The 13,535-nt window shown below is 39.3% G+C and overlaps 1 protein-coding gene across 1 annotated transcript in view; it reads right to left on the bottom strand.

Annotated features, from left to right (window-relative positions):
- Nucleotides 1–13,535, bottom strand: part of CCDC175 (coiled-coil domain containing 175) — a gene marked incomplete at both ends in the record, with an annotated part of 74,969 nt that overhangs the window by 509 nt on the left and 60,925 nt on the right. The window contains 4 exons of the mRNA XM_082849856.1: nt 4,840–5,002; nt 6,307–6,350; nt 9,945–10,047; nt 13,244–13,396. Of these exons, the coding sequence (XP_082705982.1) occupies nt 4,840–5,002; nt 6,307–6,350; nt 9,945–10,047; nt 13,244–13,396 (463 nt within the window). The remainder of the gene's footprint in view (nt 1–4,839; nt 5,003–6,306; nt 6,351–9,944; nt 10,048–13,243; nt 13,397–13,535) is intronic.

Raw genomic sequence — 13,535 nt, 5'->3', positions numbered from 1 at the left:
TCATTAAAAATACACAAAAAACAACCCTTTTTCTAGCTCAGCTTTGTTTTGTCTTAGATCCTTGTACTGTATTACTACTCTGGCTGCTACAGTGTATAGTAATTACTTTGCTAACTAGCACTGGATAGGTAATATAAAAGTTAAAATATTTTCTTAATTTGGGTCAACTGATAAAAATTAACAATTACATTGTTATATATTTGTCTCAAACCGATAGTTTTCAAGACTTGGCTGCCCAATGGAGCCAGCTGGAGAGAGTTCTAAAAACACGCCGGGGTCTCACCCCCGGAGATTCAGGGTGAATTGGTCTGGCTGAGCAGAGGGATTTTTAAAACTTCCTCCAGGTGACTCTAATGTTTGAAAACCATGGTCTAAACTCTCTTCCTAGTTCAGATCTTAATTTTTCGAAGAGATCTTTTGAAAATTTCTGAGCAAATGATTTTTTTAAGTATTTCTTACTGAAATTTTGATTCTGCTTCAATAATTAGGTTCTTTTCCAGAATTAAATGATCAAAATAAATTATATCAAGTCCTTTTCATCACAATAACAAAAAGATAACTTTAACAGAGAGTTACACGAATTTTTTGATCTTTCTCTAAAAATATCTCTTGGCCTAAAAAAGTCTTCTGTAGAGCACATATCAAGTTAAAATATTTGATTAGCACACAAAGTGTTTATCTGTAACCTAAGTTATAGTACATGGTATAATACTCAGGGATTTTTGGAATTTTAAAACAAAATTATTTTTAATACTTCTTTACAAATAATCTGTACACAGTTACTATTTGGTTTAGGTATACACCAAGAATTAACTTATTTACCTTTAATTTACAAGAAAGAACGTTAAAGCAAAAGGTAATGATTTTAGTTTTCAGGATGAAGTCTGGCATTTCACATTCGGCCAAGCCTATCCCCCACTCTTGCCAACTGGTACCCCCAGCAGATCTCCACTCAGCCACGCTATTACTGTTCCTGGCCAGCTTACGTCAGCTGCTTCTTCAGGAAGACATCCCTGTATATTCCCAACGCCCCAAAAGATTGAGAGGTGCCTCTTTACCCTCCATAGCCACTCGCTAGAAGGAATCCACCATATTCTAATCATCTCTTCACTTGTCTGCTTCTCACAGTGTATGACCAGTTTCAGGGACTGGTCTTGTTCGACTCAGTAACTGGGCATGTGCTCTAGTACAGGGCTCAAAGGTATTCAATATGCTAATACAGATAGTGCAGTGACCCTGAAGGAGAGCACCAGGACCTGCAGGGCCACAGTGACACATTGTGGCCAGAAGAGGGCAGGAGAGGGCTGTTAAGCTGGAAGAGATCAAGGGCTTCTCTAGAAGTCCATCAGTGACAGAATACTTTCAACGTGAAATATCCAAGAGCTGAGAGGTGCCTCAGAGATGTTCAAGTAATTCAAGGAGCCAGGGTGACTATTATCTCCTCAGGAGGGCAGAAGATTTCAGGGATCTCAGTGCCTAATTTGTGTCTGAGGCATTATTTATTATTCCTGTTAGTTAGCATTCATATTTAACCAGGGCAACTGAAGAGTGAAAGTTAAATAACATGTAAGAAGCAGAGCTGAGATTCCATCCCAGGTCCACCTTCCTCCAAAGCCCATGTGGTGGCAGTGCTCCAGGAGCAGAAGCAAGTGGAGTAAGGGAATCCAGAAATCCTCCTTTACATCTCAGCTCCATTTCCAGTTCTCCAGAGACCTCTCCCGATTCCTTAACTAGGTCAAGTCTCTCTCCCTCTAAGGTTCTCTCATAGCTCTCATACCCCACCTGTAAAATTCCTATGACAAGAGGTTTTACATACATTTACATAATACTTGGTTCTCCCACTGTGTCAGGGGTGGGCAAACTACAGGGGCAATTCTGCTACAATGGCAGACCTGAGTAGTTGCTACAGAGACCTTATGGGTGACAAAGCCAAAAAATATTATGGCCCTTTAACATTTGCCGGCTTCTGTACTAGACTGTGAATTCCATTTGGGCAGGGATTATACCTGTTTTCATTCACCACTGTAACCCCAGAGCCTAACATGGTACTTGGCACAGAATAGGCATTCAGTAAATACTTGTGGAATTCAGTTTAGTGTTAATAGTGAAACATGGATGAAACCTTAAAAACAGGAGGAATTTCAAGTATCAGTATGCCCAGTTAGGAACATTTCAGTGGCTGCAAACAGTACTGACTTTTTGAATTGAAATTCCTCCAATCAGTAATCTATTGACTGAAAATATTTTCAGTAGAAATATGTGTTTTTTCTTATAAAATTAAGTGATATTCTTTTCATTTCCAACAACAAAAAGAATATTTTAATTTTTTCCGGAATTGGTCACTGTGTAACAGAGCATGTTCATCATTGCATGGCCTAGGATCCTTAGGGTTTGCCATGTTGCCAAAAAAAATCTCACCCACTCCATGAGTGATCAAAGGAGAAGATGCAATACTCTAGCTCAGGGTTTGGCAAACCTTTTCCGTAATAGATAATTTAGGTGTGGCGAGCCACATGGTCCCTGTCAGTGTCTGCCATTGTAGCACAAAAGCAGCCATATGTAACGTGTGACTGTATGAGCATGGCTGGGGTTCAATAAAACTTTATCTACAAATATAGGAATTTGAATTTCATATAATTTTCTGGCACCAGGAAATATTATCCTTTTGATTTTTTCCCAACTATTTGAAAATATAAAAACCATTCTTAGCTCTGAGCCCTATAAAAACAGGAGGGGGCAGCTTTACAGAAAACCCCGAACAAAATTTTTGGCCAAGCCAATACTTTCCATACTTGCAATACTTCATAATAAATATTAACTGGAACTTGTTCCAATTGTCTAGAATAAGAACGGTTTAATTAAGAGTCGTATATACGGACTGCCTATCAAATGAACTTAAATTTTAATTAAATGATTGTACCATTTGGATAAAATAAAAATGAATGGCACATGCTGAACTGGCCTATTATTTATATTTTATTTGGGTTGGTTTTCACTCAAAGCAACTATTACTCTATTCTGAACATGATACTTTAAGTTGAAAATGGAAGTAAAAATTAAGATCCATGCTGAGACTGAATATACAAACCAACAATGGCCACACCATACATGACAATAGACCCAAGCAATGACCATATATGTAATGAGCCCAGAACAGTCATAACTTGATCAATGACCACCAACTTCCCTCTTTTATGACCCTTCTTCTAACTTGGCACCAACCAGAGAAAAGCCAAGTACGCTTACTAATCAATCACATAGGCTGTCCTCCTTCTAGTCAGCCTGTTACCAGCCTCCCCATGCAAACAACCTCCAATCGGAACACACCTGAAACCTTCCTTTTTTTCCCCACAATAAACCTCTCTCACTCCCGCACCTGCCTCTGAATCTCTGGCAAAAACAAGCGATGGTGCCTCTGACTCCCTTGTTCTACCAAGCTTTATGCCTCAGCTTGTTCTCGTTTGGGTGGCCTGCAATTTTTTCCATGCTGCAATCCTCCACTTTCCATAGGTTATCAATAAGACAGTACTCAAAATAAATGAAAAAGGGAATATGGTATTAGTTATTCCATGGGTTTAGCTTTTCAATATAGTCTATTTTTTTGCTCCAGTGCAAAGATTGCATCAGGTTTCAGACAAAAATGGAAGATTTGCTTGTGTGAAAACAGTGCAATTGACACCTAGAGATGATTTGGCTCTTAAAATTCTGCTTGCTCTACAGTTGCTAGGGATGGCCTGACCTAGCAAAGAAAATGCAGAGTTAAGCAAGATTCACCAGGGACCCTTATGCACTAAGACATGATAGGTATCACCAACCTGGAGCAGGACCACCAAGACAGCTTTGAGGTTGATAAGAAGGTTCACCCACAAAATTCCTTATTGGCTGCTAAAACATTATTTCTTTTGTCAAGCAATACCCTCAGAATATTGGTTTTTACCAAATATTGAGATGTTTTTAGTTGTACCACTTTCTCTCATTTTACTTTTATTTCATCTTATTTGTAAATTTTCTACAACCCACCTTTAATATTGCTTATCTAATGATGATGCTTTTAAACCTTAATAACCTCTAACAGATCTGTACACTTGCCAGATGACATTATTTTCATTTCACCACTTCATCTCTCCCCTACGCTCTATTCTCCTTCCTTCTCACCAGCCCCTTCTACCTCCACCATCCCACCTTCCCAAGGGATTCCAGCCCTGGGACCTCTGGGCTGTACTGTGCGAGGATTCACCTTCACTTCTAGCTGCAGCCCTGATCTGGAAGGAGTTCTGTAGCCCTTGTGTCTAACATGACACTAGAGTAGGGATTGAGGATGATATTCCTCTGGAGAGCCCGGGTTGCTTGCTCATGAGTCAATCGTGTTGCATAGGATGTGTTATCATCTCAGAAGCCCCAGAAGGCATGGCTAGAAAACAGCAACTATTGCTGTCTTTAATGCTGCTGCTGTTTTTAATGCTAAACTCAGCTCAGGAAGAAAAGGGAAAATGATGTTCAATATCTTCTGTTTAAGAAGACAAGGAAGTATGTAAAAGAGTTTAAAAAGATTTTGGGAGGAAAATGTTTTAAAAAATCAGAAAGAAGTTGAGATTCAGTTATTTAGGAGAGTCACTCAGATGGAAGGGAGACTTGCCCAACACTGCTGCATTACCATATTCAACCCCACAAATGGGAATCAACATTCATTGAACATATGTGACATTACTGAGAATGGATTACTGGGGATAACTAAATTTTTGATAGGCATTCTCTTTTTTTTTGCTATTTTAGATGTCACCAGCTAAGTAGAATAGCAGAAAGGTCTTTGTTACCCAAAGCTCTTGAGGTGTTACTTACTGAGAAGGTCTGTCTGCGATTCCTGTTCCATAAGAAAACGCATCTCTTCAATTTCCTCTTGAAGCCAAATACTGATTTGCTCAATTTTTTCATCTCTTTCATGCAGCTTCCCTATCAGATTTTTTATTTCTTGCAAGGTCTCATTACCACTCTCTACCAATTCCTTTAAAAAGTAGCATTTGGGGGTATGTGAATATAAATTGCAACAAAATAAATAAAAACGTATTTTGTATAAGTGAGTCATACACAAGACAAAAATACATAGGCAAAATTGGTACTAGTCATGTAAAATAAGCGTCTGTAGACAGCAAATTCACAAGGTTCTGTAAAGGATCTCAGAAAAGTGGATTAGCAAATGAGAAGATTTAACAGAGTACTCACTGAACTCCAAATTTTAACTGGGTAGGGTAGTGGTGGTGGTATAAAAAAGCCAGCCCATCTTAAGAGCAGCACAGAATTGCAGAGGAGATTCAGCATGGCTTAAAGCTTAAGAACTTTGGAATCAGGCTGGATCTGAGCTTTAAATCCCCATAAGTTCATCAACTGTTTGGTCTTCGGCAAGTCACTTAAACTCTCCGAGCCTCTGTAGCTTCATCTAAAAAAGGCACTACTAACACTTCCCTTAGCCACTGTTTTAAGGGTTAAACAAGGATCACATGTAAACTTTAAATACTTAGAAAGTAGCAGAACCAGGATTTGAACTACAGCCTACCTCCCTCTAAAGGGGGGAGGGTTGGAGACTGTGAATGGCTGGTAAAACATGGAGGAGAGATGGAGTTCAGAATTGACAACTTTGTCCTAAAATGATCTGTGTTCAGTTTGTGCTTGAAAAAAAAAATTGTAATTCCCCCATTCCCACTTTAACTGAAGTGGTAGAGTGGGAAGACAGCTTCCCAAAGGATTAAGATTTCATAGTGATATTTGGTACTCTTAAAAATAAGACAACAGGCCCAAAATGGAGTCACTTACTCTAAACCCCATGTCACCAAACTGTGAGACTTAATTACAGTTTCAGTTCTCTCAGAAATGGAATCTTAAACCAGTCAATCAGGAATCTACCTGATCAGTACTAGTCAAGTAATTTGCCTAGTAGACCCCTGCCATCCCTGAGATGAAAGTGACCTTGCAACAGCCAACCTGCCTTTTTTGCCTGGAATAACTTCCTTGTTCCTGATCCCTTCTGACTATAAAATCTTTCATTTGTACAGCTCCTCAGGGCTCCTTCCTGCCTGCTAGCTTGAATGATGCCTGATTCATGAAGTGTTGAATAAAGCCAATAAGATCTTTAAATTTTACTCAGTTGAAATTTGTTTTCTAACAGCACAAAGGATACATTTTAGGATATGATGATCACACCAGCTCTGTCACTCCCCACAAATCCTGACCTCTTTCCTTACACACACACTTATTAGGTAGGTGAATATCTTAGAAGTATGATACTTATGGAGGCAACACAAAAAAGCTCACCTTAAGTGTAGTCCAAAATTCAGTCCACAAATCCGAATATTGTGCTAAATTAAAGATTTTTAAAATGCAAAAGTTAGTGAAATAATTTGAACATTTTTATTCAAGTAACACTATTCGTTTTTCAAAAATTATTTTTATCTAAAAATTCCTACTTCCAGGGCTTTCCTGGTGGCGCAGTGGTTGAGAGTCCGCCTGCCGTTGCAGGGGACACGGGTTCGTGCCCCGGTCCGGGAAGATCACACATGCCGCGGAGCGGCTGCGCCCGTGAGCCATGGCCGCTGAGCCTGCGCGTCCGGAGCCTGTTGCTCCGCAACGGGAGAGGCCACAACAGTGAGAGGCCCGCGTACCGCAAAAAAATAAAAAAATTAAAAAAATAAAAATTCCTACTTCCAAAATGTCAGAACAACACTTGCCCTCCCACTTTAAACAAGGAGAAAATGGGACTAAATGTATAAAACAAGTATATTTGTTTCAATATCCAGTTTTCAGATACTGGAGAGTGCGCAGTACAGAACTGTGACACCTGAAAGAAGGGGGAGAAATGTGAGCGCTATGACCACTGGGCTCTCTGCTGGGGGTGTGAGCAGAGCAAGGCAGTCTCACACAGATAGAGAAATCTGCTCAAAGATTAGCAAATCAAATCCAGCAATATATGAAAACAATACTAGGTTTTGAACAAGTGGGTTTTATCCCTGGAGTGGAAGATTGGTTTGACATTCCAAAATCAATCAATGCAATTTCCCATACTAACGTCATAAAGGAGAAATACCACCCGAGCATCTCGGTAGCTGCTTGAGTCACTGAGGTCATTCACACAGGCACTGCATGTCTATGTGACTGACCCCCTCCAATAAATACCCTGGACATCCAAGCCCCTGTGAGCTCCCCTGCCTAGCACCATTTTGCATGTGTCACACGTCATTGCTGGGGGAATTAAGTGCATCTTTGCAACTCCACTGGGAGAGGATGCCTGCAAGCTTGCACCTGGTTTCCTCCAAGCCCTTTTGCCCTTTGCTGATTTTACTCAGTACCCTTCACTGTAATAGACAATAACTATAAAGTATAACAACTTCTGAGTCCTGTGAATCCTTCCAGCTAATCACCAAGAATGGGGACTGTCTTGAGGACCTCTAAAACAATACAAAGAGCTGTAAAATCTTGCTGAGAAAAATTAAAGAAGTTCTAAATAAATGGAGATATATACTGTGTTCTTGGATTGGAAATCTTCATTTTGTTAAGATGTCAATTCTCCCCAAATAGATTTACAGATTCAACACAAACCCAATTAAGATCCCAGCAGGGGTATGTGTGTGTGGTGCGTATAGATTAATAAGCTGATTCTAAAACTTATATGGAAATCAAAAGATCTAAAATAGCCAAAATAATTCTAACAGAGAAGCACAAATGTGGAGAACTTGCATTACATGATTTCCAGACTGAATATGAAGCTATAGTAACCAGGACAGTGTGACACTGGTGTAAAGTTACATATTTAGAATAAAGGAACAGACTCATAAAACTGATTTTTTAAAAACATCATTTGAGTAATACAGTGCTAAAAGGAGAGTCTTTTCAAAAATTGTGCTGGCACAATTGAATATGCCTAAGAGAAAACCATGACATTTCAACCCTTACCTCGTATCATATGAAAAAGTTAACTTGAAATGAATCAGGGATCTAGACATAAAAGCTAAACTAAAAACTCAGAGATAACGTAGGAAAAAATCTTTGAGAACTTGGCTTAGGCAAAAATGTATTAGACATGAGCACATGTGATTCATTATTCTATGCGCTACTTTTCAGTAAGTTTTAAATTTTTCTTAATAAAAAGTTGAAAAAAAATGTATTAGGACACAGAAAATACTAACCCTAAAAGACAAACTAGATAAAGCAGTCTTTGTTCAAAAGAAAATTTTTAACTTCTTTTCTAAGACACCATTAAGAAAATGAAAAGTCAAGCCTCAGACTGAAAAAGGACTCATTTCCAGACTATATAACGATTTTAACTCAATAAGAAACACAAAGAACACAAAGCAATACGCAAAAGATTTGGACAGACATGTGGCAGATTGTATTTTCCAGAGATGGCTCCACGATATATTTCATCTCAAATGCTCTTCCCCCAACATGATGCTGACACTCTTCCCATTAGTAGTGATGTCTCTGTCCCCTCCCCTTTTGCCTGGTGACTGCCTCAACCATTAGGACATTGTGGAAGTGGTACTCTGACTACCAAGGTCAAGTCACAACAATGCCATGAACTTCCACTTTGTTTTCTTGGGATGCTAACTTTTGGAACACAGCAGGCCAAGCAGCTACATGCATGGAGTGGCCACATGGAGGTGTTCTGGTTAACAGTCTCCCCTGAATTCATCTGAAAGCCAGCATCGACACGAGAATTGTGAGTGAGTGGGTCTTCAGATGATTCCAGTCCCCAGCTGCTGAATTACCCCCCAGCCATCAAGTGGCCCCAACCGATGTCATGTAGAACAGACAGGAGTTGCCTCCACTAAGTTCTAACCAAATTGACAATTTGTGAGCAAAGTAATTTGTAACGTCATGCTGTAATAGATAATTTGTTCACAACACTTCACAAAAAATGATATATAAGTGGCCAAAAAGCATATGAAAAGATACTTAACAACCTTAGTCAACAGGAAAACTTAGTCAAGAGGAAATATCATGGGGCTTCCCTGGTGGCGCAGTGGTTGAGGGTCTGCCTGCCGATGCAGGGGATATGGGTTCGTGCCCCGGTCCAGGAGGATCCCACATGCCGCGGAGCGGCTGGGCCCGTGAGCCATGGCCGCTGAGCCTGCGCGTCCGGAGCCTGTGCTCCGCAACGGGAGAGGCCACAGCAGTGAGAGGCCCGCGTATCACAAAAAAAAAAAAAAAAAAAAAAAGAGGAAATATCATTACATGCCTAGTAAATGGCTAAAATGTTAACAATTTTAAGTGTTTTGACAATTTTAATTGTTGGTGAGGATGTGGAGTATCCCATTGATAGTGGGATGATAAATTTGTACAAGTACTTTGGCAAACTGGCCATTTCTTATAAAGTTAAACCTGTTACACTAACGGTGTAACCCAGCGATTCCCCTACTTTGTATATACCAAGAGAAATGAAAACAAATATTCTCAAAAACACTTATAAACAAATAGCAACCCCAAACTGGAAACAATCCAAATGTCCTTCATCTAGAGAATGGATAAACAAAATATGGTATATCCATTTAATGGAACATTACTATACAGCTGTAAAAAAGAGCCAATGATGATATATGCAACAACATGGATGGATCTTAAAAAACACTTTGCTGAGTGAAAGGAGCCAGGTACAAAAGAGTGCATGCTCTATCATTCCATTTATATCTAATCCTTAGGGACAGAAGGCACCTCAATGGTTTCTAGGGACTGGAGGTAGGGTGGGAAATCAACCACAAAGGGACACAAGGGACGTTTTTCAATGATGAAAATGTTCTATATCTTTCTTGTGGTACTAGTCGTTCTAGTGGTACATACATTTGTCAAAACACATTGAACTTAAGATGGGTGCATTTTATTATATGCAAACCAGTAAAACTGATTTAAACAAAACTTTATTTTTTATATGTAAAGGTCATTCATGACACATTACTTACTCTGAAGAGCTGTCAGCTGAGACGACAGGTCACCTGAGGTGCACATGAGGTCTTCTGCTCCCTTTCTGTGTTGCTCTGTGCTGTTCTTTATGTATGCAATATACTGGAAATTAAAGGCATGTGTTTGCTTTAAGCCATTTAGTTAATTATCCATGCAGTCACTTAGCAAACATTTATTGATTCCTCCTCTGTGTGACCTACCATTCTAGGTACAAGGGTAACAGTGGTGAACATAGCCCTTGTTAAGCTTACATTCTGGTGAGGGAGGTAAAGGACATTACTTCCTGGTAAGCATTTCAACAGCCAAGTAAACATGGTATTCTGAATTTGCCACAAAAACGAATTAAAAGGTATTCTGCCTAAACACACTGTCTTCACAGGAAAAAAAAATGATTTTTTTTTTTGCAAAATGTGTGTTCAGTACGTTACAAGGCAGCACTGATGCCTCACTGGAGGCGTTCATAAGACCTCACAGAGATCAAGTCAGGAGAGCCTATGGAATTGCTCACTCTAGTTGGATGTTTCATTGCATTGGGTGGCAGTGGTAGCAGTGGTTTGAGTGTTAAAGTCATGGCTTTCTGTTCTGACCACCCAATGCTCAGGACCTCTAAAGTCTCTGGGAACTCTGAAAGTATGGGCTTTGGGATATAATGTTGGCACTGGCCCAGTTTCAAGCGAGAATTAGTCAAATACTAGAAACTACTGATAAAAATCTTAGAAATAGTGTCTGGTACCGTTGGAGAAGTAGACATGGAACTGTTCCAGAGGACTGTGTTTATAAGCATGTTTCAGAGGGTCTCTCATGCAGCCTTGATCTTGTGGCAGTCTTTGCATGGCTTGCTGGAAAGTTTTGTAGTAAACCAAAGTGCAAGTCACCTTACGCCAAGTCCAAGTCATCATTCTCGCTCTCTTTGAACATGGATCACTATTCGTAGACTTGCCTAGCTCAGCAGGCCTCTCGTAACTCTCCAACTTTCCTCTCTTAGTCCCCCTTTTTGGTCTCCTCTTCTGTTGACTCTTTAAGAGCTGTCTTTCTCCAGAACTCTGTTCACACCTCACTGTTCTCATTCACTATCCCTGAGGAATTTCACCATCTCCCAGGTGTAAAGCCTACCTCTATGCTAATGACACCCTGTCAGACTTTTCCCTGGAGCTCCTCCCGTGGTGTGATTAGGTGCTCTTGCTCTGGGTGACTCTGTATATGCACCCTGTGTAGACTGTCACACTTAACAACCAAATTGTAATTCCATTTGTATACCCATCTCCCCAGTTAGACTGCGAGCTTTCTAAGGGCTTGGGACCGTGTCTTACTCATATTTGTATTCACTGTGCCTTCCCTAGAGTTTGGGACTCACTGATGCTTAAAATGTTTGTTGAATGAAGGAATGCGATCATTAAAACAGAGTGGTAAGTGAATAAGATAAACGAATAGGGTCATCCAGGGACTAGTAGGTGGACCTTGAATCCAAAAACAGAACTTTTAGAATCAGTCTTTAACATAGTCAGTCATCCATTTGCTCACCCATTGCCAAAACAGCAATGAAAATTCCAGTTAGATTAATAAATAATCTACATCATCTTGATAGAAGACAGCCTGGTGGAATATTTCACAGGTGGATGAAATTTCTTACAAGGTTGTTTCAAGGGCTAGAATGAAGATGTGTCAGATGTGTGCAGGTTCTTGCTGATGGTACCTGGGCTCTGCAGAGCACATCTACCTTTTCAAAGTACATTAGTACCTCTTATGCCATTTTAATTCTACCAAAAAACACATGATATTAGTGGGAAAATTGTTGCCATTTAACCAATGGAAAAAAATATTGCTCAAAGAGGTAAAGAGATTATCCCCTTACTTAGAGTCTTACCACTGTAGGACTGTTTTCATTTTTCCAGTTATTAAAAATTCAAAAAAAACCCCAAAGAGACTCAGTTTCCTAATCTATAAAAGGGACATAATGTAATATCCACATACATTATCCAGGTTATTGTGAGCATCAAATGGGACTGAATTCCTTTTACATGTGCGGCATTGTGCAAAACTCTTGAAATACATTGATACAGATCCTGATCTTTGAGGTCAATAAGGTTTACCAGAAAAAAATATTTTTTAAATTGCATTCCTTTTGCACTTTCAGTTTACAAAGAAGTCACCTTCACACTATGAATTTAGGAGTTATTCCCATTTTAAGGGGAGAAAAATGAAGCTCACAAGTTAAGTGATCTGCCCAAAGTCACACAGGGTTACCAGTGAGTGACAGATTCAAATAAGTAACTCAAGTATAAATAAGTAAAATTTAATCATTTGAGATTGAGACCTTAACTTTAGGGGTTGGATGAACAAATTCCTTTGCTTTAAAAAAAGCTGCAATCAATATGAAACAGACAACCTAACTTTTTAAATAGGCACAAGATCTGGACAGGTACTTCACAAAGAGGGCATCCAAGTGGCCAACAACCTATGAATAGATGCTTCATTAATCATCAGGAAAATGCAAATTAAAACCACCAAGGGACACCTCTATACACCCTCCAGAATGATTAAATTGACAAAGGCCGAGTTTCATAGAGAATGAGGAACAACTGTGCTCTCATACACTACTGCTGGCAGTGGCAGTGAGCGCAACGTCTTTGGGAGACTGGCACTGAGCACTAAAGTGGACCATATGCCTCCCTATGGCTCGAGAATTACACTTGAGATGTTTACCCAAAAGAAATATGTAATTTTATTCACTAAAAAACAGGTAGTAGAATGTTCATAGCAACACTCTTTGTAATAGTCCAAATTAGAAACTCTCTAAACCCCCATCAACAGTAGGCTGTATAAATAAACTGTAGTATTAGTTATACAATGGAATACAATACCTACATACAATACAATACAATACAGAACTAAGGAATGAATGAATCATACCTTCACTCAGTAATAAGAATGAACCTCAAAAACATAATGTTGGGCAACAGAGTGCATATTGTATCATTTCATACATATAATGTTCAAAAACAGGCAAAACTCGCCTATGGTATTAGAAGTCAGTATAGCATTACCCTTGTTAGGAGGTTAGTGACAGGAAGGCACAATGGAAGATATCTGGATTCTGTTGATGCTTTGTTTCTTGATCTAAGTGTTGGTTACCCAGTGTATTCATTAAGCTGTGCACTTATGATTTGGGCACTTTTCTGTGTGTACTTTAAGTTTCACTTAAAAAGTTTTAAGAGTTATTCTCTCTTCTCTTGTAACTAGTGCAGGTGTAGACAATCAACCAAGACCATTGTGCAAAGTGAAGTGCACTTGAACTTACCTCTTTTAATCTTTTATTTGCCAGAAGCAAATCATCTGTTTTTAGGTCATGTACATAGATTTCATTTTCTAAGTGCTTTAGAACTTCAAAATGAGCTTTGATTTTATGGCTTTCGTGATCTCTTAATTGTTTTAATTCTTGCTTCACTTTATTCTGCTCAAACATAAAACCCACAGTTATTGCGTAGAGTTCAACTAGCAGGGCCCCAGTGTATTAGTTCACCTGGACCACATTCAGAGAGGGGTTCTAATTACAACTGACCCTTGAACAATGCAGGGGTGAGGGGCACAAA

This window comes from Leucopleurus acutus (assembly GCF_964270905.1).
Source record: "Leucopleurus acutus genome assembly, chromosome: 1".
Lineage (NCBI taxonomy): Eukaryota > Metazoa > Chordata > Mammalia > Artiodactyla > Delphinidae > Leucopleurus > Leucopleurus acutus.
The sequence above is the reverse complement of the archived record's forward strand: the minus strand, read 5'-3'. Positions and strand labels throughout refer to the sequence as shown.